Here is a 26,402-nt window from a genome sequence, read left to right on the forward strand (position 1 = left end):
AGGATGTCTTTTGATATTAAAAAAATTCACTGATAGATGAATAATAATAGATTTACTATATATACATATGTATACATATACACACCGTATATATACATACAGTATATACATATATTCACATATTTAGAACACTCAGTGAAACATTTTATATTTAGAAATTATAAATATGAAAACTGTAATAAGTAATGCTTTAGGCACATACCATAAAACAAAAGCCAGTCAAGTCATTTCGGTGAATGCATGAATGACGGCTTGCCACAATAATAAAAAAATACATTTCACTAAATTTTAAGAAATAATAAAGATTCAACCCCAGAGAAATGATTGCCGTACATTTAATGACTTTCAATGACAAAAATTCTAATAAATAGAAACATGCTTTTTCTTAACATCTCCTTCATAACAATCCAATTGTTTAAAAAAAATATAAAAAAAAAAACATAATTTTACGTTTTCGTGTACTGTGTATTAGTATAAATACATGTATTTAGTAATACAGATCATTGATTAAACTTTTTGTCTGTTTGCTCATTCAATGTATCTCTCCAAATTATGCTAATGCTAAAAAATATTAGCCTGAGCGCTTATTAATATGATGCAATGCAGTCATTAGCTTGCGCAGGTGTCCCTAATGAAAGTGACCAATGAGCTTCACCCTAAGCCTAAACTAAGCTAAACTTTGCATCTACAAAGTGTGTGTGTGTGGTGGGGGGGAATCATAAATAAAAAGTTTCCTTTTGCATGAATTGGACCGGTTCTGCCATCATCGGAGTTTGCTCAACTCTGCCCGGCGACACACAAAAAGGAGGAAGGCCTTTTTTTGCGAACATGACACTGCACTTCCTGCCAAGCGCATACTGCACGTCGACCCAGCGTGGTGCACGTGCGGGAGGGGGGAAGGGGGCGAGGCACGGGGAGGACGATTCCCAGCTGCGGCCTTGAAAAAGTGCTGACACGGCGCTTTGCTCTAAAGTCTTGTTTGTTCGGCTCCCAAAACACAAAGCGGCCACGTCGTTCTTGAGCATTTCCACTTTTTTTTTTTTTAAACTTGACGCAGGTAGGGTTAAAAACGTGCTCCGAAGAGTTTCAAGAGTTATTGATGATAAGTTTCATACTTTCAAGCATAACTGGAGCGAAGGAAGTATTGCGCAAAAGTCTCAAGTTGCAAGCCAGCCTTGATCTTTCAATGACCCAACAGTAAATTGCTAAAAAAAAACAAAAAAAAAAAAACCTACATTTTTATCACAGCTAGCTTGCGCCTTTTCAGTTAGCGGGTGCATTTATAATATTTAAGGACTGACTTGCATATTTTTACAAGTGATCGAGCTACTGGCCTCTTATTCATTTCTTTTTTTCTGCGGTGAAATGTTTTTTCCGACGGTTGATGCGCGGCTGCTCCGGCAACCCAACACCTGCCGCCTCCAGTGACGCGTCTGCGGTCGTCAACGGCAAAAAAAAAATCCCGCGTTGTTTTTCCCCGATCGGCAATCGTGAGGCCGTTAATCGTCGGCGTTTGTATGGGGAATTCGCACCCCCCGTGTGGAATCGCCTTCTGTCGAACAGATGCGAGAAGAAAGTGCGTATGCATGGCGGTGGTGGGGTGCGAAATGGCGGGCTAGCGCGGGGGGCCCCCTTTCAAGCTAGGAGGCACCACTGGCTAAAGGTTAGGGCTCTATTTTACGATCTACGATCAATTGAAAATCCACCTCCAATCCAGGTGTGTATGTTCATTTTCACAAGACTTGTGCACAACACCGCGGACGTGACATCGATGAGGTTACGGGCGAGGCGTGGTTGTGTTTTTGCACGTGATTTCTGCATAGATTCAAAGGGCAACTTCATAAGGTGCAACCGAAGCCCGACGGCCCAAACTCTCGCCCGTCCCCCCGACCCCGAAAACGAAGCGAAGTCCGCTGCCGCAGGCTCCCGGAACGCAATCTGGCGCCTCGCAGCTCATCCTTACCCTCATCCCATTGCTTCGTCACGCCGGGGCAGTTTAGCGGGAGCTGCTTTGTCGTGTTTGCGTGTCAAGTTGTCTTCGGGATGTAAGCTCGTCTATTTACAGGCGGGTTAGCCTAAAAGGGACGAAAACAAAATCAAATATAAAATGGTATTATTTATCGCATTTTGTTTTTAATCCTACAAAAAAATTATCACTCAAACAATCACCCAGTCAACATGAATTACTCCTCTTGCTGTGACTTGGGTTCCTGCAGTCCTTCCTTTCACCCTTCAATCCTTACCTTCATACTTCCATAACTTCACACCATACTTAAAGGGCCACCCCATGATTTTTAGTATGTTATTAATGAAAAAAACGGCAGCCGGTACGGACCCATCCGTTTATTTTCCACCACAAAACATGATTTTGAAATACATGGCTTTTTGTAACTCCCGCCATGAAAATCCTGTCGAGGGATGTGTTTTTGAGAAGAAGCAGGAAGTGACGTGCAGGGCAGGAGCGCCCTTCCAGCGGACTCGTTTGTTTCTATTAGTTTTATCTCCGGGAAGATTGCGCGTTGTTCCTTCGCGTTAGCCAAAAACACGTCTCGTTGCATTGCTGGATATTGGTCGAACACTCGGGAAGATGGATTTGCTTTTCATACTTTTCCAAAAGACTCGGTTCGTCGTGAAAAATGGACTGCACGGGTGCAAAGGACAAGAGCTTCCTGGGTTCCAAATGACAAGTAGGTGTCTGTACAGCTACGAAAAAAAGTGGAGTTGAGGGGGAGGACGTAATCCTTTCAGAACGTAACAAAAGATCCGCGTCCGTAAGTCAGAGGTGCTAAATGTGTCGATGTGCCCTTCGGCGCCGTGTCCGCCGATCACCGCTTCGGCCGGGGTGGCTCATCTACGCCGCGTGGAGGTGGATCGGACGATGAGGTTGTTTGGCCGTGATCCGCGTATCATCTAAACGTGGCTCGAAACGATGGGGTGATATTGCCCTGGTCACTTCACTCGGTTGTGAGAATTTCTCTTCTTTGAAAAGAGCTTCCGTGTCCCATAGTAGGTGGGCGGACGAGCCGGGCTGGCTCATACATACTGTCTGGGAGTCTGTTAGAAGTGATCCGCATATCATCTAAATATGGCTCGAAACGATAGGGTAGTATTGCCCCGGTCACTTCACCCGGTTGTGAGATGTTTTCTTCTTTGAAATGTCTTCCGTGTCTCATAGTAGGTGGGCGGACGAGCCGGGTTGGCTCATACATACTATCTGGGAGCCTGTTGTTAGTTAGTCGTGATCCGCATATCATCTAAATACGGCTCTAAACGATAGGGTAATATTGCCTCGGTTACTTCACTCGGTTGTCTTCGAAAAGAGGTTCTGTGTCTTAAGGGGCGTGTACCATAGTAGGGCGTGTTTTCAATGGTGATGTCACGGGCAGGAGAGCCAGCCAATATGGCGACCACTCGGATGTCGAATGACACTTCCGCGCTCTCCGCTCACATTTATTTTTTTGTATAGACATTGAAGTGAATAATGTTGTGTGTATTTTTCATTTTAAATATCAATTTTAGAACGTTTATAGGGATGACACTTGGGCTTTAAAAGAAGTTGACACCCAGGGATACTTACAGCGCGACAGGAGGGAGGCGACCCGGGCTCAGCCGTGTAGCGAGGCGCTAATCTCGGAGAGCTTGGCGCAGCTCGGCGTGCGGGCCCTCTGCGCCCGCTGGTACAGATCCGTGTCACCGAAGTAGCGCGCTCGGTACAACATGCCTTCTTCTGTCCGGGGGGGGGGACGGCAAACAAGTCGTTACAAATGTGACTTTATTTATGTTATCCCTAAAAGTGCAGATTTTGTTTTCTATTTTGCGGTCCGGCTGGTTCTACTGGTCTACATATGAAAGTTTCCAGCGGGTCCCGCGTCCTCCCCGCCCCGAGAAAATTGCTTCCAGGCCAACGGGGTGTACCGCATACTTTGCTGTTTCTCCTTCCAGCAGTTGTTGCGCAGGTTGGAGACGTAATCGTCCTCCACCGTCTGCTCCAAGCGCTTCAGATTCCCGTCGGTGACGTCTTTGGAGAAGTGCTCGGCCACGTAGTACGCCACCTTCAGGTTCTCCGTCAGCCTCTTCTGCGTGTGGCCCGCCGACCTGACGCGTGGAAAAAGTGTCCAAAAAATAAGTAAAACGTTTATTTGGTTTTTTTTTAGGTTGGTTTTTGTTGTTGTGATTGAACTCACGGGCGATAGCTGAGGCTGTAGGCGGAGCTTTTGACCATGATCTGGCTGAGGGCCGACACGATGACCAGGATGAGGATGGGCATGACCTGCACGAAGAGGGCGAGACCCCCCTGAGGAAAAAACAAAAAATAAAAACTTGGAGGAAAAATGGAACATGTCGCAGCATGTAAGCATGAATCTCGAAAGAATTTGGAGGCGCAAAGGTACTTTGATTTAAAAGTTCAATTTGTTCCTTGACCAAGAAGATTTTTTTTTATAAATACCTCTGAGCTGCCAACCTATAAAAATCCACTTCAAGTGCAATTTTGTTTGAATTTCCATATTTCAAATTTTTTTCAATCAAGAACATTATAACCTTGTGACATTCAAAATCATAATCATTTAGAGATGATGTCTTCAATAGTTGTCATTTCAACTGTTTTCATGACATCAACCTTGTACGGCGGCACGATGGCTCAGCTGGAAAGTTCTGATGTTCCGGGTTCGATTCCAGACCCGCCTGTGTGGAGTTTGCATGTCCTCCCCCGTGGGTTTCCTCCCACATAATTGGACACTCTTAATTGCCCCTAGGTGTGATTGGGAGTGCGGCTGTTTGTCTCCACGTGCCCTGCGATTGGCCGGCAACCAGTTCGGGGTGTACCCCGCCTCCTGCCCGTTGACAGCTCCAGCACTCCCTGCGACCCTCGTGAGGATAAGCGGCAAAGAAAATGGATGGATGGATTATAAACTTGTGACAGTCAAAATCCTAATCAATAAGAGATGTCTTCAAATAGTTGTCATTTCGAGTGCTTTCATGACCTCGCACGGCGGAACGGTGGATCAGTTGGAAAGCGTTGGCCTCACAGTTCTGAGGTCCCGGGTTCAATCCCGGACCCGACTGTGTGGAGTTTGCAGGTTCTCCCCCGTGGATTTCCTCCGGGCGCTACGGTTTCCTCCCGCATCCCAACAACATGCACTCTAAATTGCCCCTCGGTGTGATTGCGAGTGCGGCAACCAGTTCAGGGTGTACCCCGCCCACTGTCCGTTGACAGCTGCGATAGGCTGCAGCACTCCTGCGACCCTTGTGAGGATAAGCGGCTAAGATGAATGGACAAAGAAAACGTGGACGCCAGCTTCGGTTTCTAATTTCCGCACTGTCCTTCTTGCTAACATACGTGAAGCGCTAGAAGCAGGCATGCCACGGCGGGCGGGCATTGTGGGTAAATTCCACTCACCTTGGCGGGCATCCAGAGCAAACCCAGCGAGTGACCTTTGCCCATTCCGTTGCTCCGTCTTAGATATAAAGCCTTTCATCATGTTTGTGGGTTCAAAGTGTGCAACGATTTCAAAAAAAAATTCACGTGGTCTCTCCATATCCCGGGCGGGTTTGAACGTGACTCAACGACCGCGGCGCCACTCACATCCCGGGGTCGCTCTCGCCTCGGCGCTCTCTGCTGCTGACGCATCCTCCCATTTGTGTGCGCCTGGTGGCCGCCTGCACAACGAAACGAGTGGAGTGAATCTCCGGCGGGCGCCGTCCGAGCGGCGCTCGCGGTGAGACGCACTCGCCGGGGGTCCTCCTCCGAAGAACATGTTGAAGAGGTCCTCGGGCGAAATGTCCGCGTCAAAGTTCCCGTCCGCCTGTCGGGAGGGATGCCGCCTCTCCTCGCCGCACGCGTCGTACTGGCGTCTTTTGTTGGCGTTGCTCAGCACGCCGTACGCGTTCCCGATAGCTGCTCGTTGACAAAACAAACAAACCCCCCCAAAAACAGGAAAACATTAATAAACATTCATAGAAAATCGTTTGCACAGTTTTTCAGTGTCCTTAACGTCCATGTAAAGGTCAATCGACGTTTTACTAGTCCTTACTAATAAGATGATTCAGTAGTCAGCACACTAGTTGAACAACTCAGACGCACTAGACTTACTAGCAACAATTTCTCACTACTATTTCAACTTTTAGCCTACTCGGATGCAATTAAGCCTTTCTAATAAACTACTGTACCGCAGTTGTAACATGCATGTTATTAAGGACAACTAGTAGTCGCCTCCTGGACCCAAACTGTGCACTAGTTGCGTGCTACTGATAGCACTGTTTTGTAGTATGCCAAAGTTCTTATGTGCAGAAATGTGGTACATACATGATAAAAAAAAAAAAAAATCACATTCGTGGAAAAAACAAACAAACATCACTAGTAAAAATACAGTAGTGCCTCGGTTCTCGACCATGATCCGTTCTGGAACGAAGGCCGGTCGTGAAGTGAAATGTTCGAAATCCGAAGCGCGTTTTCCCATTACAGTTAATGGAAAATGACATAATGTGTTCCAAGCCTAAAAAATGTTTTTAAAGGTTTTTTTTTTTTAGCTTTTCCTGATAATAAAGTACATCCTAGAAATACATGTATAGTTTAAATACTTTATATCATTAAATCATTGAAGAAATATATTTATTTTTTGCTTAAAATGTATGCTTTCGTAGTAGAATACGCTAGGCTGGGAGTGCATTGCCGTATCTGTAGCGACTCGGCACCCGGCCTTGTAAACCTTTTTTATTAACAAAAGTCATGATCGGGGGTTAATATTGCTCAACAGGAAAAAAAAAAGTCACTTCCGGACACGTCCGCGTGCAGAGGCTACGTTTTACGCAAAGACCTTCGCGTGTGGGTCAACTGGTTTCCGTTTTTTTATGGGGGGGGTGCGTTCGAATTCAGAATAACAAATCGTCGTGGGCCAGCTGGTCGGGGCGTTTGAGTACGGATTTTTGTTCGAAAAAAAGGAAGCAAAAAAAATCTCGAAATTTTCGCTCGAAAACCGATTTGTACGAAAACAGAGACGTTCGAAAACCGAGGTACCACTGTACAGTCATTGTACTAGTGCACCCATGCGATGAAGACACAGAGCGTACTAGTACACGGGCCTGAAGATGGATATCACCGATGACATCAGCGAATCTTTAATAAATGCTCAAAAGCAGCTTAGAATGACAGTTACCTTTGAACGCCTCCGTGGCACCGGGAGCGTGATTCTTATCCGGGTGGAATTTTAACGCCAGCTTGCGGTAAGATCTTTTGAGTTCGTCCTCGGACGCATCCTTCTGCACGCCGAGGATCTCGTAGAAGTCTTTACATTGCTTGATCCTGCACCGACAACACAGCGATTCAGTCACCGGGATGTTTCTTTTTATTTTAGTTTTTTATGATTTGAATCTACTAGCACAAATCCATTATATATTTATTTTACTGATGGTTTTTGTAGCTTATTAAATTTGTAGATGTTTAAGATACCTTCGCACAGGGTCCGCTTGGTCTGCTGTGTGGGACTTTGAGGTATATGCGGGTTTGTCTTCAGGTTCGCTTTGGTCACTTTGGTTCTGTCGCAGTCGAGGTCCTGAGTCTCCATTCAAGTCCGCGTGTGGGCCTTGCCTGGGCGTGAAGCCGTTCTTGGTGATGAGCTCCAGCAGCACTAAGGACAATAAATAATAATAATTAAAAAAAGGCCATCTGTCGACCGAATTTCTCCATAGAAAACAAGAGAAATTGACCGCTGTTATTTTAGACGGCGCTTTGGCACCACCTTGTGGTCTTTCAGGACGTTTCATTAAAAAGTACAAAAATATTATATTTCTGAAAATAACCTATGGTAGCCCCCCCCCCAAAAAAAAACAACATAAAAATGATGCTTTTCTGTGTGTGCAGAATGTGTTAAAGTAACTGCCGTAATTTCCGCAACACACATGCTAATTTCTGTTAGCCTGTCAAGGACATGTGTCATAATAGTTTAGCATTGAGCTAGCGAATTTTCACCTGATGAAATATATAAAAGTCATATTTTGGAATTTAAATATCCAACCATTCACGATCCAATTTGAAGCCTATTCCAGATGAATTTATATCTTGGACTAGTCGCCAGCCAATCACAGGGCACGTATAGAAAAAAAAAACATTCACACCTCCATTGCTTGCGATGTTGTTCTGAGCCACTTTAGCGTTTGGTTTACCATCCCAAAGCGCCCCCCCCAACCTCCCCCCTACGCCCGTACTGTACATCAACATCATTATGTATGTGCACACACATACATATGCACGCACACACGCCAAAAAAAAAAAAAAAAATGCATGAAAAAAATTAGCAGGTGATGCGTTCAAGATCCGGCAGGTTGTACTCACCCCTCGCCTTCTCGGTGGGGAAGAGCCTCTGGGCCTTCTCCAGGAACCTCCTGGCCTTGTCCGGCTCCTCGCCGGCCAGCGCCGCGGCGGCGATGTCGATGCAGCGTTCGGCCTCATCCCGGTTCACCTCCATGACGGTGGACCTCGGCGTGTTAGAGAAAGACGCGCCGCGACGTCATACGGATGCTGAAGCCGAGAAGCGGCACTGAAGTGGACGTCTTCTGCTTGCTTTATTATTATTATTATTTTATTATTATTATATCCAGTTGGATACTGCAATGGGTTAGCGCTGTAAACCGAAGGCTCACTTATAGTGTGGTTTATCAAAATTTCCACTAGAGGGAGACAAATCACTCTTTTTAAAAAAATGTAGGTCAAGGCTTACTGCGTCATGCTCATATCTATTTTTTTTTTTTTTTTTTTACAAATTGATGTGCTCTTAACAAGTAACTGGAACTCATAATTCACAACAAGCATTTGATCCAACAAACGGCCAATAAATGTCCCGATTGAATGAAGTTTGGCATTTACACAGCCCTCTTCATTGTGCTGTTGACATTTTTGCATCATCCCAGCAGGCACCAGACGTGGATTTTACGTGGAAACAACGTCAAGGTCCAACGTCGAAAATTTGTTGTTTGAACATTTTCTTTCTCAATTGCGACGACGTCACAATTTAACCTAGAATCAATGTTGTCTTACAAGGCTGAAACGACATTGCTTTTACATTATATTCGTAAATTGCATCGACGTGACAATCCAACATAAAATCAACGTAGCCATGCCACATGGAAATTGAACCATTAAAACATTAGAGATTGAAAACTTTATTACGCAGTGTCAAACTACAAACAATGACAAACAATTAGGTTACACAGCCCACAGTAATACATGTATGTTTAACATTTAGAACGAATAACTTTTTTCTTAAAGTATGTTGCTCGGGCAGAGAATGTACGGCTGACGTGAACTGAAACTAGCGGTCACTGTTGGAGCTCACGGCCCGGACGGACGGACTGATAGTTTAGACGGATTAATTACGATCAAAATTGTAAATCACAATGAGCGATTGCTGGGGATTTGAAAACTAGGAATGGCAGCATCACATGCAGTGCATCATGGGAATGTTTTCAGACAGTAACTGACAACATCACGTTAGTTGCGACATCCACGAGGACTCACCGTTGAAACAACGTTATTTGACAACGTAAAAATTCAATGGGGGAATTTACGTTGGATTTAGGTTGTTCGACGTCGCGACCCAAAACAACATCATCACACCTTGGGGCAATTTAGATTCTCCAATTAAGGTTGCATGTTTTTGGGATGTGGGAGGAAACCGGAGTGCCCGGAGAAAACCCACACGGGCACGGGGAGAATATGCAAACTCCACACAGGCTTGGCCGGGATCGAACGCAGGCCGTCAGAACTGTGAGGCGAACGCTTTACCCAGCTGTTCCCCATTGAAAAGGATTTACACCACAGGTGTCAAACTCAAGGCCCGGGGTCAGATCTAGCCCGCCACATGACTTTATGTGGCCCGCAAGCCCATATCCAGAGTGCCAACTTCCATGATTCTTGTAAAAATCTGGACCAAAATTTCAAATTGTCATACATCATAAATGATAAAGTTGAGATATTACAAGCATTTTTGTGATACCAAACGTGAATAGTTGTAAAACACATTACCCTTGATTTCTGATTCCAAAACTAGTTTATACATTGATGATGAAATGTTTTTTGTTCCACAGTCATAACGGCCCTCTGAGGAAAACCGGAACAACAATGTGGCCCGCGAGAAAAATTAGTATTTTTTGTAACCCCTGATTTACACTATAATTAAAGTATGTAACAGTTTTTTTTGTTGCACTATTTAAGAGGTGCCTTAAGATAAGAATCTCATTCCGTGAGCACACTTGTATCTCAACTCATCTTTCCTCACTCAAATGAATAAAAATGCTATTAATCGATCCCAGCATTTTTTTTTAAATGATGTCAAATACTTTGGAGGGGTATTATGGTATTGAATAAGACAATTTATTATCGTTAAAATTGGGAATAAATCTGCCTTAATGCTTTTTAATGCCGGTTTACTCACTTTATTTACCATCGATGTAAGCCCTGAAATAAAAGTTTCTATTCCTACATCATTTACCTTGGTTGATTGGATGAGTATTGACTATAATCATTTTAATATACTAAGTGTATGCACACATTCAGCAATTTAAATAAGAATTGTGGCACCAATTTACAGCCCAAGCTCGAGTGTCTAGCGGTCCTAAAAAGAAACTCTTGTCGCCCTTTTAGCGTGGGTTCCATTGTGTCCGTGAATGGGCCCGGCGCCGCAGTGTGTATTGTCTTCCTTAAAAAGGGGAGTCAGGTTACCGTGGCAACCGCAGGATGCCCACCCATGGGTCGCGAGACAGAGAAAGGCCACAGTCACAGAAGGATGTAAAGAGAGCAAAAAGGAGACCAAAAAAAAGGAGTTTTCAGCCTTGACTTCATTACTTTTCCTTTTTTTGTGATATTATTATTAAAAAGCATTGTTTGTTTTGTAAACAGGCTTTATGGGAACCTGGCAGTGGCTAAGAAGATCTCAAAAGGTGAGGAGTGTCTCTATATGCTTTGTCTATTGTAAAACAGTTCTTGACAGCTATAATATAACTTTTGCATCACCCGAATCCATAATTCAATTCGAAGTTGAGTCTAAAACGATGTTACGGCAAATCCAGTGCTGCACAATGATTACTTACCGTGTTGTTCAGTTTGATGCAATCTGTGTTTGGCAGTGAGATCCGACAGCTGCGACAAGAACACACACACACACAAAAAGAGGTCATGCGTGTTGCACTGCGACCGCGCAGGTAAAACTGAGCATCAGCAGATTTGATTTAGCTGTGGGCTATTATGATCGCCGAATGACTAAATGCACGTGCCAAAACAATTTTTTTGGACTTTTGAAATTTAAAACGTAAAACAAGGAAAATACCGAGTTAATCAGTAAGTGTGAGCAACCATAAAATCACAAAGCACATATTTACATAGTTTTTAATTATGCTATTACTGCATGTTTTTACCCAGCATAATACCAAAATGTGGGGTTTGAATAAATCAATGGCGCTCCCATTAATTTCACAGAGGAAATATGATTTGGGATATGCGTGTTTGGAGTCACTCGGCTCGTTTCCCCATGTCTATTGCACCCTCTAGCGGTTGCTTGGTGCTCTGCCTGGGTCTGTCTGCCTTCTCCCTGCTGCTGCAGAACCTCTGGATGCCACTGGATGTGTCTAAAGATGAGCCTGTTGGGAGGTCCCCCGCTGAAGATCGCGGTAGTACAACCAACAAACAATCTTGTGCACAATCTCAGTGGTGCGACACTACATGCAGGTTGTGTGTAATTTTATTTTCAGGTCTGGGTTTTCGCAGGCTGGCTCTCCGCTTAGAAGCTCTTAGTACGCAAGTGCAGAGCCTGAGGAGGGAGCGAGATGCTAAGGGGACCTCAGAGGATCTCCACAAGCTTCTCCAGAGGTACTCATACAACACCTGGAATACTCGAATAATCGGGTTGTGACTATATATCGTACGCATTCAACTATGGATTATGCACGCAGTCAGATTCCGATTCTGATAAATAAAAAACAGCATTTCGGAGGACTTAAAAGAAATTTGAATCATGTCAAACCTGAAAAAAACAAGATTAACAAGTTTTACCTTGTTATGTGGTAATTAATTATGCAATAGTAATATTTGTACAATTACTGGATCATGGGAAGTATATTGTTGTTAGTGATCTATAATATGATTAATTATAATATACTTGGTAGAATGTAGAGCGTATTAAACTGTTGCTATGCATAATTCTATAGATACCACTATGTATTGTACACTGAAACTTTAAATTATAGACATTAAAATAATGAAATGACATTCTGCAGTCACATTTGAACAATAAGCACAAAGCGAAGATTATGAATATGGAACCCACACAAACAGTATACGTTAATACCCATGATTTTGATTGCAATCATCGACTGATCTTTGTTTTCGTAGCTTTAGACAGGACCAGCAAGGCTTGGCCCGCTTGGTCGAAAGGGAGCTGAAGAGGGTTGCCCAGAGGCTGGAACAGTTCAACCATCATCATCATCATCGCCTCCCTCACCCCCAGCCGACACGCGAAAATCTAAGAAAAGGTATTTGAACAAAAATATTGATCTTTTATTTCCAATGACAAGAACTCTGAATCCTTCAGCAGGACAATTACATGTTTGCAACTTTGTGGGAAGAATATGGGGATGCTCCCCTCCGGTCCCAACATGACTGTGCACCGGTGCACAAATCAAGATCCAAAAAGACAACTATGAGAGTTTTCTGTAAATGAACTGGACTGGCCTGGAAATAGTCCTCACCTCACTCATGAATTAGATGAGAGACTGAGATCAAGGCCCTCTTGTAAAAATCACTTCTGGAAGAATCCTCAGAAAGTCTCATAAAGATGCCTTTAAACCAGAACGCCATATTAAATGTTTTGGATAAAGAATGCGATCTCACTTATGTTCATATGCCCGGCAGATAAGTGAATACTTTTAGCAATATAGTGTATATTTGGCATAAACACAACACTGCTCACCACTAAAAGAACAATGAAACACGGTAACAGCCAAATCAAGCCAGAAGGAATTCTAAAATAGCAGTCAGTGTGAGCGCAAAACCATGTTTTTTTCTACAAAAAAAAAGAGGAAGAAAGTCAGGAAAAGCTTACTGCAACATCCGAAATGTATTTTACGTTAATCAGAGGCACTTTAAATCGTGAGTGACTTAAAATGAGTATTGAATGTGATGGGTCAATGCTGAACACGGGCCACATTCCAAGTTAAGTGGGTGTGTACACTTGTGCAACCACATTATTTCAATTATTTATCTTTACTTTCTCATCATGAAACAATATTAAGCATTTAATTGAGCTCTCCAGGTTACAGGCCACATTAATGATGTCAAAATTTCAGAACGATTGATCTTGATCTCATTTGTTTTCACATCGCGGCTTTGCATTTGAAAAGGGGTGTGTGGACTTTTCTATCTCTACCGTATGAGACGCGGCTAACAAATCGCTCAGGTGTTGCTGCTAAATAAAGATCCCGCTTAGCCAATCCTTAACGTCTACCATCCAACCACCAAAAGGCAACACTCGCTCACGTCGGAGTTTGTGGTTTGCGCCGGTTATAATCGACCAATTGGGCAATTGCGAGCGCCTTTGCGGTCGCCCCGCAGCGTGTCGGTGTGGGCCAAAACCTCAGTTCAAAGCTGCCGGCGCCGGAGAGGTTAACCGCAGGGCCAAATTAACAAGCTGTGATAATGGAGGCGACGGGAAAGGGACGCTGGTGAAAGGGCGACGGGTGCAGGGTGTTAAGGGGAGTGAAGTCCTTTGAATAGAACCTTTAACAACATCCACCGCGACCCACCTGAGAGGTGTCAGGTGAGAATTAGGTTACGCACGCCATGGTTGGCATGACATGTGTGTGTGTGTTGGCCACGGCACGCAAGCCACCCGCATGCACAAAACAAAAAACACATCCCTCCTCATCTCGCCTTACACCAGGCTTGGGCAAACGCATGCTCTCAAGGGCCACATTTCAGTTTTTTTTTTTTTTTAAATAAACAGATGGGGGCAGGTCATTCGGCAGAAACTCAGAATATGATTTCCGCCGGTGCCGGGCAGAAACCTTGATTCTCCAAAACCATCGCTTTTCAAGTTTGATGAACCAGTACCATTTTTTTTCATCATAAATGAGAGATTTTCCATATTTAAGATCGGTCAATAATTTATAAAAAAATAACATACCCACGTCGAGACTGACCAATAGTATTGAATTGTGAAAGATTTGGACATATGCAAGGTGGGTGCAACGGTCCACTGCATACTTTTTACTGAAAATCAATTAAAGAATGTATAAATTGATAAAACTAAGTATAAAATAGATGTTTACGAAATGTAAAAGTAATGAATAAAAATGAACAATTACATTTTAACTAACCAATATTAGCGATAGAAATGGCACAATTAACTCAAACAATTACTGAAGGATTCTGACTGAATATGTGCTCAGTGGTGCAGCTGGAAAGCGTTGCCCTCACAGTTCGAAGGTCCCGGGTTCGATCCCGGACCCGCCTGTTTGGAATTTGCATGTTCTCCCCGTGCCTGCGTGGGTTTTCTCCGGACACTCCTGTTTCCTTTCACATCCCAAAATCATGCAACATTAATTGGGCACTCTAAATTCTCCCTTGGTGTGATTGTGCGTCCAGCTGTTTGTCTCTATGTGCCCTGCGATTGGCCAGGAACCAGTTCAGGGTGTACCCCGCTTCCTGCCCGTTGACAGCTGGGATAGGCTCCAGCGCTCAGTGCGACCCTCGTGAGGATAAGCGGCAGAGAAAATAGATGGATGGATGGATGTGCTTGGAGGGCCAGTTGTTGCTCCTCCCCTAAGTGGGGGCAAACTTCCACTCATAAAATAAAATACAACTAACTCATATTTTTGAAAATGGAGCACTTTCACCTCTACCATGCTCCCTTACCTTACATATACCTGTTGTTTTTCCTCATTCCCCTTTTCCCCCTTTTACTCCGTTGTTTAACACAGCAAAGGCGTGTTTATTTCCTGAGACGCTTATCCTCACAAGGGTCGCGGGGAGTGCTGGAGCCTATCCCAGCTGTCAACAGGCAGGAGGCGGGGTACACCATCAACTGGTTGCCGGCCAATCGCACGGCACACGGAGACAAACGGCCGCACTCACAATCACACCTAGGGGCAATTTAGAGTGTTCAATTAATGATGCGTGTTTTGGGGATGTGGGAGGAAACCGGAGCGCCCGGAGAAAACCCACGCAGGCACGGGGAGAACATGCAAACTCCACAGAAGTGATTGAATCCGGGACCTTAGAACTGTGAGGCCAACGCTTTCCAGCGGCGCCATTGTGCCGCCCCAATGAAGACTTGGTCCGGTAAATTCATTTGTAATAAATTCTCACAGAGCCCAAGGAGACGTGTGTGGTACCCGTGGATCCTGCATATCCAGTGTGTGCAGAGAAAGTTGAGGTGAGAAAGAATTTTTTGTACAATTTTTATGGTGCACTATTGCAAACCTGATTCATGAAGACTTGTGTTGTTCCGAAACGTGTTGCCATTTATTTCGTAGTTCCTGCTGGCCAAATGGCAGTCAGACCCCTGCTATGCCTTTTATGGCGTGGATGGTACAGTCTGCTCCATACTAACTTACCTCAGTCAAATAGAAAACTTCTGCCCCGCTCAACCTGGCCGGAACCACACTACTCCCCCTTGGCATCAGACAGTCCAGCCCTTCACAAAGAAGGTATCAAGTATTAGAAAACAGCAGAGGTTTGGAACTTCAGTCACATAACTTGAGCCGGACTGAAGTCGCCAGTCAACTTGGTCATCACGAGACTGGACTTGCACGCTCATACCAGTTTCTCGCACAGGCGGAGATCCGCACGAGCGTGAGTTCCCTCTATGAAGTCCTCAGCAACGGCAGCGGCGGCCCTGCAGTCAGATTCATGCGCTCCAGAGTGGAAATGATGTCGGAGTGCTGGAGACGGGCTGCTCTCGCCATGAGACTGCAAAGCAACAGGACACTTACATCCCTCATGAGGGTCAGAACTCTGTACTGTATTTTAAGTTTACAATTTTGTTTTTCTTTGTTAAATTTCATGCAGTTTTTCTCTGGACGTGTAGGTACTGCTTTATCCCGGCGCCCTTGCCGGGGGCGCAGGGCAACATTTTGAAGCGATGGTGGAAAGAGGTGGTCCTCTTGGAGAGCTGGTTCAGTGGGCAGACCTTAGCGCCTGCTTGACCGTACTGGGCCACAATGTGAGCCTCACCACCTCGCAATATCGCCTCCGCAGGTGGGCAAACCGCTATCTGTCTGACATAATTCAGACAATAGCTTTGATGCAAAAATGATCCTAATTTATTGACTTTGTGAACGCTCCAGACTGATAGGTGCCGCTCCAGGCCGAGGTAGCTGCCCGATCAAGGGCCCCATGTCGTTTGACCTCATCTATACTGACTATCATGGTCTTGCTCACCTTCGAGGGGCCATGGGACTGGCTTTCCAATATTACCAGTGAGTCCAAGTAATCCTGCCTGTGATTGACTGGCAAGGGGTGCAGTGCGTACCCCAAATCGTACCCAAAATCAGAGATTAGGGATAGGCAGTACAGAGAATGGATGAACGCTGGAAAAATTCTTGCACCAATATGTTGCCATTTTGAAGCAATGGCTTCTTTCTTCCTTAAATCAGATTTGTAGTCAAGAGGCTTGGAAAATTTAGATGGAAAAATGGAAATTTGGTTCATTCAAATTATTGATGAAACTGTAATTTACCAGCTTCACCACTAGGTAGAGCAACTACACTTCTCTTCAGTGCTTTCATCCAATTGTGCACTGGAGTGCAGGAGAAAACCTGAAGATCTTGCAGTTTCTCCCAAACTCTATTTTTTTAAGGTATAGAAAGAGCTCAAGGCACACCAACAAACAAAAATATCACAAAAAGAATGTACAAAATTGGGGATGTTGTCTAAAAATGACTTACAAATGTACTGTACTTGGTGTGAAATCTGGGCTGTTAAATTGAATAATTCCGCTGTATAAATGCCAAGAGGTCGATACACACTTTAACAGTTCATTAGTTCTTCTTGCATCTAGTGGAAGATTATTTAATTGTTCTGCATCTCACTAGACATCGCAGACATAAATAGAGGAACAATAATCCAGTATTTTTAATAATGAAATCATACTTTTTGGACCACTTCAGTGAATTTGGATAATTTCCCGCAGCACAGTAGTTGGGAATAACCCTCCTATGGGATGTGTGGTATTTTCTGATCATATGTGCATAGCTAGGTGCTATCCAATTTTAACATTAAATTTGCATATTTGTTCTACAGGTGTCGCTTCAGAATTCTGGACTCCTTTGGCACCGAACCGGCCTTTAACTTGGGCAGCTACGCTCAGCCCCATGGTTTTAAAACGCTTTGGGGTAGTTGGGGCCTCCAACCTCTGCAGTACATGACCATGTTCCGTGAGTGTTGCATAATCACTGGTGCATGCATTATTTCTATATTTTTACTGTGTAAACATATTTTAGATGATGACTTATTGCATAAGAGTAGATGATGTGCCTCATTTATTAGCGTCACACGTCAAAAAGACGCTATACAAAGATATGTGCCAGCCGTAGTGAAGACATGGCATCTGTAAGGCAGAAATTTACAGCGTTTATTTTATTTGAAATGTGCAATTGTACAAATAAAGACCTTTAATTACATAAAGCGGTCCATGAGCTACAAATGGCACACTTCATTCTTGAATCTGCCCCACTGAGCATTTATAAAATCATGAGTCCTGTAATATTTGTTGCAATAATTAATTTCTATTTTTCCCCCAGAATAAATTGGTTAGTTAAAATGTATTTATATTTTATAGATATTTATCAGATAACTAATTCACCAATTAATCAAATTCAATCAAATTATAAATAAATGATATGATAATTAAAAATATACACAATTTTATTAAATTGAACTACTTTAAAGATTTTATATGGATCTTTTTAAATTATAATTCAAACATCTAATCATGACAGGTCTCATCTGTTTAAATAAAAGTCAAATTGAGCACAAAGTTTTGCGCACCCCTCATTAAGTCTTTTAGTCTCCGCGTCACTAAATACAAGCCTGAGGAAATATGATCCACAATTGTATTTATCCGTGGTAATTTCTCACATAGTTTCGTGAGGATTAACAGCCAGGTTAAATAAACCGGCGTCCCAGACAGAACTTTCATTCAAACACCTCTCCCTGTCACCTTTGCCGTCCCGCCGGCGGATGGAGCAAAGCTGGATGTGCTGAGATGAGAGCCGGTCTTCATTCCTCCGCCGGGAACGTGTTTATTTGTTCTGCTGGAGGAGGACAGAGTGTCAGATACAGTGCCTTGAAAAAAAATACAGAGTGGGCCATGTGTGGCCCTTAGACCATACTTTGCCCACCCCCGGAACCTTTCATTTGAGTCAAGGGGATGAAGAATACAGATTGCAATAAAATAATAGATAGAAAATACTCTGCACATCCAAAAAGCTACACTATGCTGCAGTTCTGCACTGACAGAAAAGCCCCCCCAAATGTTTTTAAACTAAAATGGCACTTACACCTATGCCGGCACATTCCTGCATCCCTTAGGTAAATACTCATCCCTCACACCTCGTTCGGTTTGTCGGAGGGCAGCTGCCTATCCAAACACCCAGCGGTGGACTTCTTATTTCCTCGAACAGTTGTTATTTTAACGCACACTGAATATGGCATGGAAGGAGTTGTGATGTTATTCACCTGCAGTTTCCTCCATTTAAATCTTTTTTTGTTTTTGTTCTATTTGTCCGTCTTTTTGCAAGTAGCGCATACACCTGATAATTCTTTCCTGGGCTTTGTAAGTGAGGACGCGGTGAGGGCGCAGGAGTCCGACCTCAATAGGAAGGAGAAGATTGCCGTCATCTATGGCAAACAGGAGTACATGTGGCAGGTAACAAGGCACTGCTATTGTATCGAACTCATTTTTCATGAGTGGATTTCAGATTCTGTACTTTTTACTTAAAGGTCCACTGTCATGCATGAATTTTAGTATGTAACTAATGAAAAAAAGCCATCCCGAATGGACTCATCTGTTTTTTCACCACAAAACATGATTTTGACGTGTATGGCCTCCTCTCGAGGGATTTGTTTTAGTAGCTGACGCCTACTCAAGCAGTCTCGTATGTACTAGTTCTTACCTGCTGGAAGGCAGCGCTTTGTTCCTTTGCGTTAGCCAAAATGCCGGCTCGTCGTATTGCTGGATATTGTTCGAATACTCACTAGGATTGATTCATTCTTCATACTTTTCAAAAAGACCTGGTTCGTCGAGAAAAATGAATTGCACGGGTGAAAAGGACAAGTCAGGGGTGCTAAATGCGTCAATGTACCTCTCGGCTTTGGCCGGGCTGGCTCCTACACACTGTCTGGGAGTCTGTTGTTAGTTAAAAGTGATCCGCATATCATCTAAATATGGCTCGAAACGATAGGGTAATATTGCCCCAGTCACTTCAACTCGATTGTGAGATATTCTTTTCTTTGAAAAGAGCTTCCGTGTCCCATAGCAGGTGGCACGGCGTGTTTTCAATGGCCAATGTCCCGGTGTGGCGTAATGAACAGACGATGGAGGCAATATGGCTACCACTTGGATGTCGAATGGGACTCCCGCAACTTTGCGCATGGATGACGCGCTCTCTGCTCATATTTATTTTTTCGTGTGGACATTGAAGTGAATAATGTTACATGTATTTTTCATTACAATCTCTATAGGCATGACACTTGACCTTTAGGGAGTAGTAGCAGTGCTTTTTTTGTTTTTTATCAAGCATTTGTACTTGTCTGTTTATATATCAGGGAATCTATGAGTACATAAAGGTGATCGGCGAGGAGCTGGAGACCCACGCGACTGTCTACGAGCCACCCGGACACGTCTCTACCTTACCCGGCTTTGTAAGAAACCACGGTCTGCTCTCTCAGCGACACTTCCTGAGACTCCTCCGCAGAGCTAAGGTCAGACACGAATCCATCCCAACTTCCATTCATTTGTTTTCTTTCGCAGTTATTCTTATCAGACTTGAGTGAGCTGGCGCTTATCCTAGCTGAGTTTGGATTGAGATGTGGGGTACACTGATCGTCATTCAGTCGTAGGGCACAAACAACAGGGCTTGACATTAACCTTTTTTTTTTGTTTCTGCTGTTGATAGTGGTTTCCCAGAGTTACTGGCCACTCAGCATTTTTATTAACCACAATTTTGATTTTGGATGATTATGTTCAAGCCATCCATTTTCTTTGCCGCTTATCCTCATGAGGGTCGCGGGGAGTGCTGGAGCCTATCCCAGCTGTCAACAGGCAGGAGGCGGGGTACACCATCAACTGGTTGCCGGCCAATCGCAGGGCACACAGAGACAAACGGCCGCACTCACAATCACACCTAGGGGCAATTTAGAGTGTCCAATTCATGTTGCATGTTTTTTGGGATGTGGAAGGAAAACCGGAGCGCCCGGAGAAAACCCACGCAGGCACGGGGAGAACATGCAAACTCCACAACTGGATCGAACCCGGGTCCTCAGAACTGTGAGGCCAACGCTTTACTAGCTGCTCCACCGTGCCACCTTATGTTTAATATGATTGTTAAATCAAAGGACTAGCTTTATAGATTAATTTTAAATACTTTCATTTCTTGAATAAAATACATGCCTGTCCCCATCAGGTTTTCGTAGGTCTCGGTTTCCCCTATGAGGGTCCAGCTCCCATCGAGGCCATTGCTCTTGGTTGCGTCTTCCTACAGCCACAGCTGAACACGCCTCACTCCTCAGACAATAACGACTTCTACAAAGGAAAACCCACAACAAGAAAGGTAAAAAGAGTAAAAAGTTTATCTTAATTTTATATTTAATAGCCGTGACTCACTTCGGATCCCAGATCACTTCGCAGCACCCGTACGCTGAAACAATCATAGGTCGACCTCATGTGTGGACGGTGGATGTGACCAACAAAACCCAAGTACGGGAAGCAGTCAAACAAATTCTACGTACAGAGGTAAGGCTGACTGCAATGACGCACACATACTTCATTATTCTTAATTCTAAATTTAGCATTATCAAAACTACTCTTTGTAAGAGTACATTTTACCTCTAACTTTTCATTCATTTTTTCGTCTTTTATCACATTGTATATTTAATTAATTTACTGATAGGAAATCCAATTATAGCACTTTTCTATGTACTTTACCTTTAGTTTTTTTTAATTAAATTTTAATGAAGTATGATTAATAATGTACAATGTATATTGACTATGCAGACAATTTATTTAACAATAATTATTTTCTTAGTAAAATGAACTGCAGTATTTCATAATATTCAGAAAATATAATACATATACACTAAATAAATAAAATACTTATCACATTTTTGTATAATATAAATACATATAAAATGTAAAAAAATATCAACATTTTCTCTAAAAATATTAATTTGTTATGCCCAAAAAGTCCCATTTAAGAGTTACCTCGACCCAACATTTTTTTTTAATCCTTTTGTTTGTGAGTATTTTTATTTTTGGCTGCAACCAAATAGCATACCTATGTATAGTGGTACTCCATCAATTTGTTATATTGTATTATATATTCTTCTTCTTCTTCTTCTTTTCCTTTCGGCTTGTCCCGTTAGGGGTCGCCACAGCGTGTCATCTTTTGCCATCTTAGCCTATCTCCTGCATCTTCCTCTCGAACCCCAACTGCCCTCATGTCTTCCCTCACCACATCCATAAACCTTCTCTTTGGTCTTCCTCTCGCTCTTTTGCCTGGGAGCTCCATCCTCAGCATCCTTCTACCAATATACTCACTCTCTCGCCTCTGAACATGTCCAAACCATCGAAGTCTGCTCTCTCGAATCTTGTCTCCAAAACATCCAGCTTTGGCCGTCCCTCGAATGAGCTCATTTCTAATCCTATCCAACCTGGTCACTCCGAGCGAGAACCTCAACATCTTCATTTCTGCCACCTCCAGTTCAGCTTCCTGTTGTTTCTTCAGTGCCACCGTCTCTAATCCGTACATCATGGCCGGCCTCACCACTGTTTTGTAAACTTTGCCCTTCATCCTAGCGGAGACTCTTCTGTCACATAACACACCAGACACCTTTCGCCAGCTGTTCCAACCTGCTTGGACCCGTTTCTTCACTTCCTGACCACACTCTCCATTGCTCTGTATTGTTGACCCCAAGTATTTGAAGTCGTCCACCCTCGCTATCTCTTCTCCCTGTAGCCTCACTCTTCCCCCTCTACTTTTCTCATTCACGCACATATATTCTGTTTTACTTCGGCTAATCTTCATTCCTCTCCTTTCCAGTGCATGTCTCCATCTTTCCAATTGTTCCTCTGCATGCTCCCTGCTTTCACTGCATATGACAATATCATCTGCGAACATCATGGTCCAAGGGGATTCCAGTCTAACCTCATCTGTCAGCCTATCCATTACCACTGCAAACAGGAAGGGGCTCAGAGCTGATCCCTGATGCAGTCCCACCTCCACCTTAAATTCCTCTGTCACACCTAAGGCACACCTCACCATTGTTCTGCTGCCATCATACATGTCCTGTACTATTTTAACATACTTCTCTGCCACACCAGACTTACGCATGCAGTACCACAGTTCCTCTCTTGGTACTCTGTCATAGGCCTTCTCTAGATCCACAAAGACACAATGTAGCTCCTTCTGACCTTCTCTGTACTTTTCCACGAGCATCCTCAAGGCAAATAATGCATCTGTGGTACTCTTTCTAGGCATGAAACCATACTGTTGCTCGCAGATACTTACTTCTGTCCTGAGTCTAGCCTCCACTACTCTTTCCCATAACTTCAATATTGTATTATATATTATAATATTGTCACATTAAAAAGCAAATAACTAAAGCAGAGTTGTACCTTTGCAGGTGAAGCCTCGAACGCTTCGAGAGTTCTCTTGTGACGGAATGCTGGAGCGGGTTCATCATTACATCACTCAGCAGGTAAATACTATACGCTTTGTTACATTGCACTGCCAGAGCTGGCCAATAGAGGGAGTTGGGTCGCTGCCCTACTGTTCAATTGAGTTACCTTAAATAAAGAATGAAAATGCAATATTATTTTAAAAAAAACACTCCAAAATCTATGTACATGTTCAGATGAGGCGAGTGAATAATGTAGGGTTGATGATGATTCTTTTTACATATTTCTGACCCGCTTTGCGTTTCGGGTGTTAAAATGTTATACCACGACGTGCAGTTGCTCCTCAATAATGGAAAAAAAATTAGGGCAAAGGTAGAGTGATGATTTTCAGGACCTGTTCCACTCCCATCACCCATACACGGATCCACGTCAGCCAACATCATTTCCGGTCCACCTATCTGCTAATCAGGAAGTGGCTCCGAGCAGAACTGCAGAATTGCAGAATTTCAGATGCTGGAGCATAGTGGACAGGATTGAATCACTATTTTTATGTTTCTTTTTTTATTTTTTTGGATACACAATTATCTGTTCTGTACTTCTGTATGCAGTCTGAGTACTTTTGCCAAGGCAGCCAATAGACTATTTGTGCTATATACTCTAAGTGCAATCCATTTACCATTTAGCGGGGCTTTACTCAATCAACAGTTCAGTCATTTTTCCCATAAAATAAATGAGCCTCAGCATTCATTCAAACATGCTATTCAACCGAAAGGTTTACATATCATTAATAATCCAGTTTTTATGAACTTTTTTCCCCTCCAGAGTTTCTGCACTCCATCAGTCGCCACATGGCCGCCAGAAAGTGCGCTAAGGTTGCACATGGGTCCCCTCGGTCAGTCCTGTGTAAGCGTCTGTAAGCGCGCTTCGCTGGTGTGTGAGCCCTCGCAGTTTCGCCGCCTCAACAATCCCGACGTGTTCGCGAGGTGAGAGATGAACGTGGTAATAAATAATAATAACACATTACATTTATACGGCGCTTTCCGAGGCACCCAAAGACGCTTTACAATTTCATGCATTGATCATTCAGTCCTCGGTCGCAACCTGGTGGTGGCAACTTACTTGTGTAGCCACAGCTGCCCTGGGGTAGTCTGACAGGAGCGTGGCTGCCATTCTGCGCCTACGGCCCCTCCGACCACCACCAAAAATCCAACCGCATTCATTCGTAGGGAATGTGGGTGAAGTGTCTTGCCCATGTACACAAAAAAATAATATGTGCTTTGGCGGGAATACAAATTGCTAACCCTCTGGTTGCAGAATATATTTTTTTGTCTGGCTATTATTCAAAGTCAATAAAATTCTTTCCAATTTCGCAGGCTTTCAATCAGTTGTTCCAGCATGGCCCACGAAGTCAATCACATCTTCCCCGCTTACACGCCATGGGGTCGACACTGTCGCCTCCAGCAGGAACCACTGTTGTTCAGCTGTGCCGGTTCTGACCCTTCTCACCGCCGCTTGTGTCCGTGCAGAATTTACCAACCTGGACAGGTGGCACTCATTCCTGACTCCATCTCGGACTTGTAGAGCAGTTTTTCCTAACCTTTACTTGACCCAATATAAATATTGTTGTACTTTGGAAAAATGCCGCGAAAAAAGCCATTTGTGCACCTTCCGCCACCTAGTGGAGGTGCATCTTATTGTTCCGCCTGTCACTATTTGTTGCTGGCATAGATACACAAACAAACATCAATGTAGGAGATAATTTTGGGAGCAATCTGTCATATTAATCGCTGCTAATTGTACAACAGGAAGTTGAAGAGGCTTCAAGCTGTTTATTGCCACTTTCAGTTGATGTTTGTCATACTGAACATAAATCAAAGACAATTACGGTTGTTTAATTTTAGCAACTATCCAACTTTGCCTCAGGAAAGCCTGCTGGCTTCATGCTAACACACCTTTAAGCAACATATTTGGTCACAAATGATAGCAACAAATGAAGACAGACAAATTTTTATCAACACTCTCAAAGGCACATCTTCCAAAACTGCAAATTAGTGAGTCACTTAGAGATGAAACTCTTCTATGTTTGTGTGTGTATACTATACTGCCACCCGTTTGCCAATATGTGCACACCAAAATGAGTCCAAAGTGGTGCTGGAACAAATTAATGGCTACTCACAAAAAGAATTTAGCTTAAGCCAGGGCGCCACTGCACCATAATTCAGCGAGTGTAGTTCGAATAAATAATTTTTTTTTAAAATACTTTAAAGACATTGCTGTCGTTATTTGAGGGCAACGGTTTAATTGTTTTCATACATTTAGCCATGTCGAAATGTCACGTCTTAAGAGTAGACGATTTTTATTCACTGCCATTGATGCCGTTTGAGGTCAATATGTTAACTATCAGGGCTGGCAGTGAATGAGTTAAACCAAGTCTTCTATTATTTATTTCATTACATTTCCCTTTTGTTTTTTAAGCCCAATTTTTTGCTGCGTGGCCAGGATATTTGGCCGTCATCTTCAACAAAACGAAATCGTCATCTGCTTTGTACTTGACGACGGAAGGATGATGGATTCATCTATTAAACTCCCCTTTATTTCAGTCTCTTAATTCCGTCGAAAGCGAAGTTCTCGATCAAACGCAACCAGAAATGGATCACACGGGGGTCGCATTTGCATGGTTCCTTGATTCCTTGTGGGATGTAAATGATGGGCCCGGGCCTCGTCGGAGATAGTGTGACAGGCTAAGTGATGAGGCTCATTATCGCAGTGAATCATGGATAACCTCTGGGTGCCTTTGGGTGGTCACTGCCATATGAGCGTGATTATATTGTCATATAAACCGCCACTTCCCAACTGTTTGGCTTTGTTTAACTTCATAGTCCCCACGAGCGGAGGCTGGCCCACACTGTTTGTCTTTCAAACGCATTCCGTCACTAAAGGGAGGATTAGTGATGTTTTCTTGACTCACGTGACAAGAAATTGCACTTTTACACTTTTAAAATGGCTCGGATTTAGGTTTATAGCAAGTGTGGGCAATGTATGGATCGGGGGCCACGTGCGACCCGCTGTTCTTTAATTTGGGCCACAGAGTATTTAGCTAAAAGTCTGTAATATTGTGTCACTGATTTGTCTGTTCTACAAAAATAGATCCAACCATCACTTTCTTTGCCGCTTATCCTCAAAAGGGTCGCGGGGAGTGCCGGAGCCTATCCCAGCCCTCAACGGGCAGGAGGCGGGGTACACCCTGAACTGGTTGCCAGTCAATCGCAGGGCACATCGAGACAAACAGCCGCACTCACAATCACACCTACGGGCAATTTAGACTGTCCAATTAATATTGCATGTTTTTGGGATGTGGGAGGAAACCGGAGTGCCCGGAGAAAACCCACACAGGTACGGGGAGAACATGCAAACTCCACACAGGCAGATTCGGGATTGACCCCGGGACCCCAGAACTGTGAGGCCAACGCTTTCCAACTGACCCACCGTCCCACCTTTAACATCGTTTTACAAAATGTA

The 26,402-nt window shown here is 43.7% G+C and overlaps 2 protein-coding genes and 1 long non-coding RNA gene across 5 annotated transcripts in view; 1 reads left to right on the forward strand and 2 right to left on the reverse strand.

The window, feature by feature from the left end:
* Nucleotides 1–250: 250 nt before the first annotated feature.
* On the reverse strand, nucleotides 251–18,303 carry LOC133495473 (dnaJ homolog subfamily B member 12-like). Of its 3 annotated transcripts, none has more exons than XM_061810143.1 (14): nucleotides 18,207–18,303; nucleotides 15,806–15,955; nucleotides 15,601–15,680; nucleotides 12,336–12,509; nucleotides 11,083–11,131; nucleotides 8,330–10,691; nucleotides 7,448–7,625; nucleotides 7,155–7,300; nucleotides 5,729–5,896; nucleotides 5,585–5,658; nucleotides 4,185–4,294; nucleotides 3,923–4,095; nucleotides 3,578–3,727; nucleotides 251–2,075 (listed from the first exon to the last, which is right to left on the reverse strand). In XM_061810143.1, exons 6-13 carry the CDS (start codon nucleotides 8,460–8,462, stop codon nucleotides 3,606–3,608), a joined length of 1,104 nt encoding a protein of 367 aa, XP_061666127.1. In that variant the 5' UTR covers nucleotides 8,463–10,691; nucleotides 11,083–11,131; nucleotides 12,336–12,509; nucleotides 15,601–15,680; nucleotides 15,806–15,955; nucleotides 18,207–18,303; the 3' UTR covers nucleotides 251–2,075; nucleotides 3,578–3,605. The 3 variants fall into 3 exon arrangements, with proteins under 3 accessions (XP_061666127.1, XP_061666126.1, XP_061666125.1); XM_061810142.1 differs by lacking the exon at nucleotides 12,336–12,509 and adding an exon at nucleotides 15,467–15,522; XM_061810141.1 differs by lacking the exon at nucleotides 12,336–12,509.
* On the forward strand, nucleotides 11,152–25,032 carry LOC133495475 (alpha-1,6-mannosylglycoprotein 6-beta-N-acetylglucosaminyltransferase B-like). Its single transcript, XM_061810144.1, has 16 exons — nucleotides 11,152–11,658; nucleotides 11,740–11,857; nucleotides 12,380–12,519; nucleotides 15,355–15,419; nucleotides 15,520–15,693; nucleotides 15,821–15,991; nucleotides 16,074–16,243; nucleotides 16,333–16,464; nucleotides 17,288–17,421; nucleotides 18,790–18,914; nucleotides 19,814–19,969; nucleotides 20,671–20,817; nucleotides 20,883–20,999; nucleotides 22,889–22,963; nucleotides 23,706–23,866; nucleotides 24,257–25,032. The coding sequence occupies exons 1-16, from the start codon at nucleotides 11,475–11,477 to the stop codon at nucleotides 24,462–24,464; spliced, it is 2,277 nt and encodes a 758-aa protein (XP_061666128.1). The 5' UTR covers nucleotides 11,152–11,474; the 3' UTR covers nucleotides 24,465–25,032.
* The window catches only part of LOC133495476 (uncharacterized), a 33,202-nt gene continuing 27,457 nt past the window's right edge, over nucleotides 20,658–26,402 (reverse strand). The window contains exon 8 of the long non-coding RNA XR_009793586.1: nucleotides 20,658–20,789. This is a non-coding gene — a long non-coding RNA (uncharacterized LOC133495476). The remainder of the gene's footprint in view (nucleotides 20,790–26,402) is intronic.

The sequence above is a fragment of the Syngnathoides biaculeatus genome, chromosome 22 (genome assembly GCF_019802595.1).
Source record: "Syngnathoides biaculeatus isolate LvHL_M chromosome 22, ASM1980259v1, whole genome shotgun sequence".
Classification (NCBI taxonomy): domain Eukaryota; kingdom Metazoa; phylum Chordata; class Actinopteri; order Syngnathiformes; family Syngnathidae; genus Syngnathoides; species Syngnathoides biaculeatus.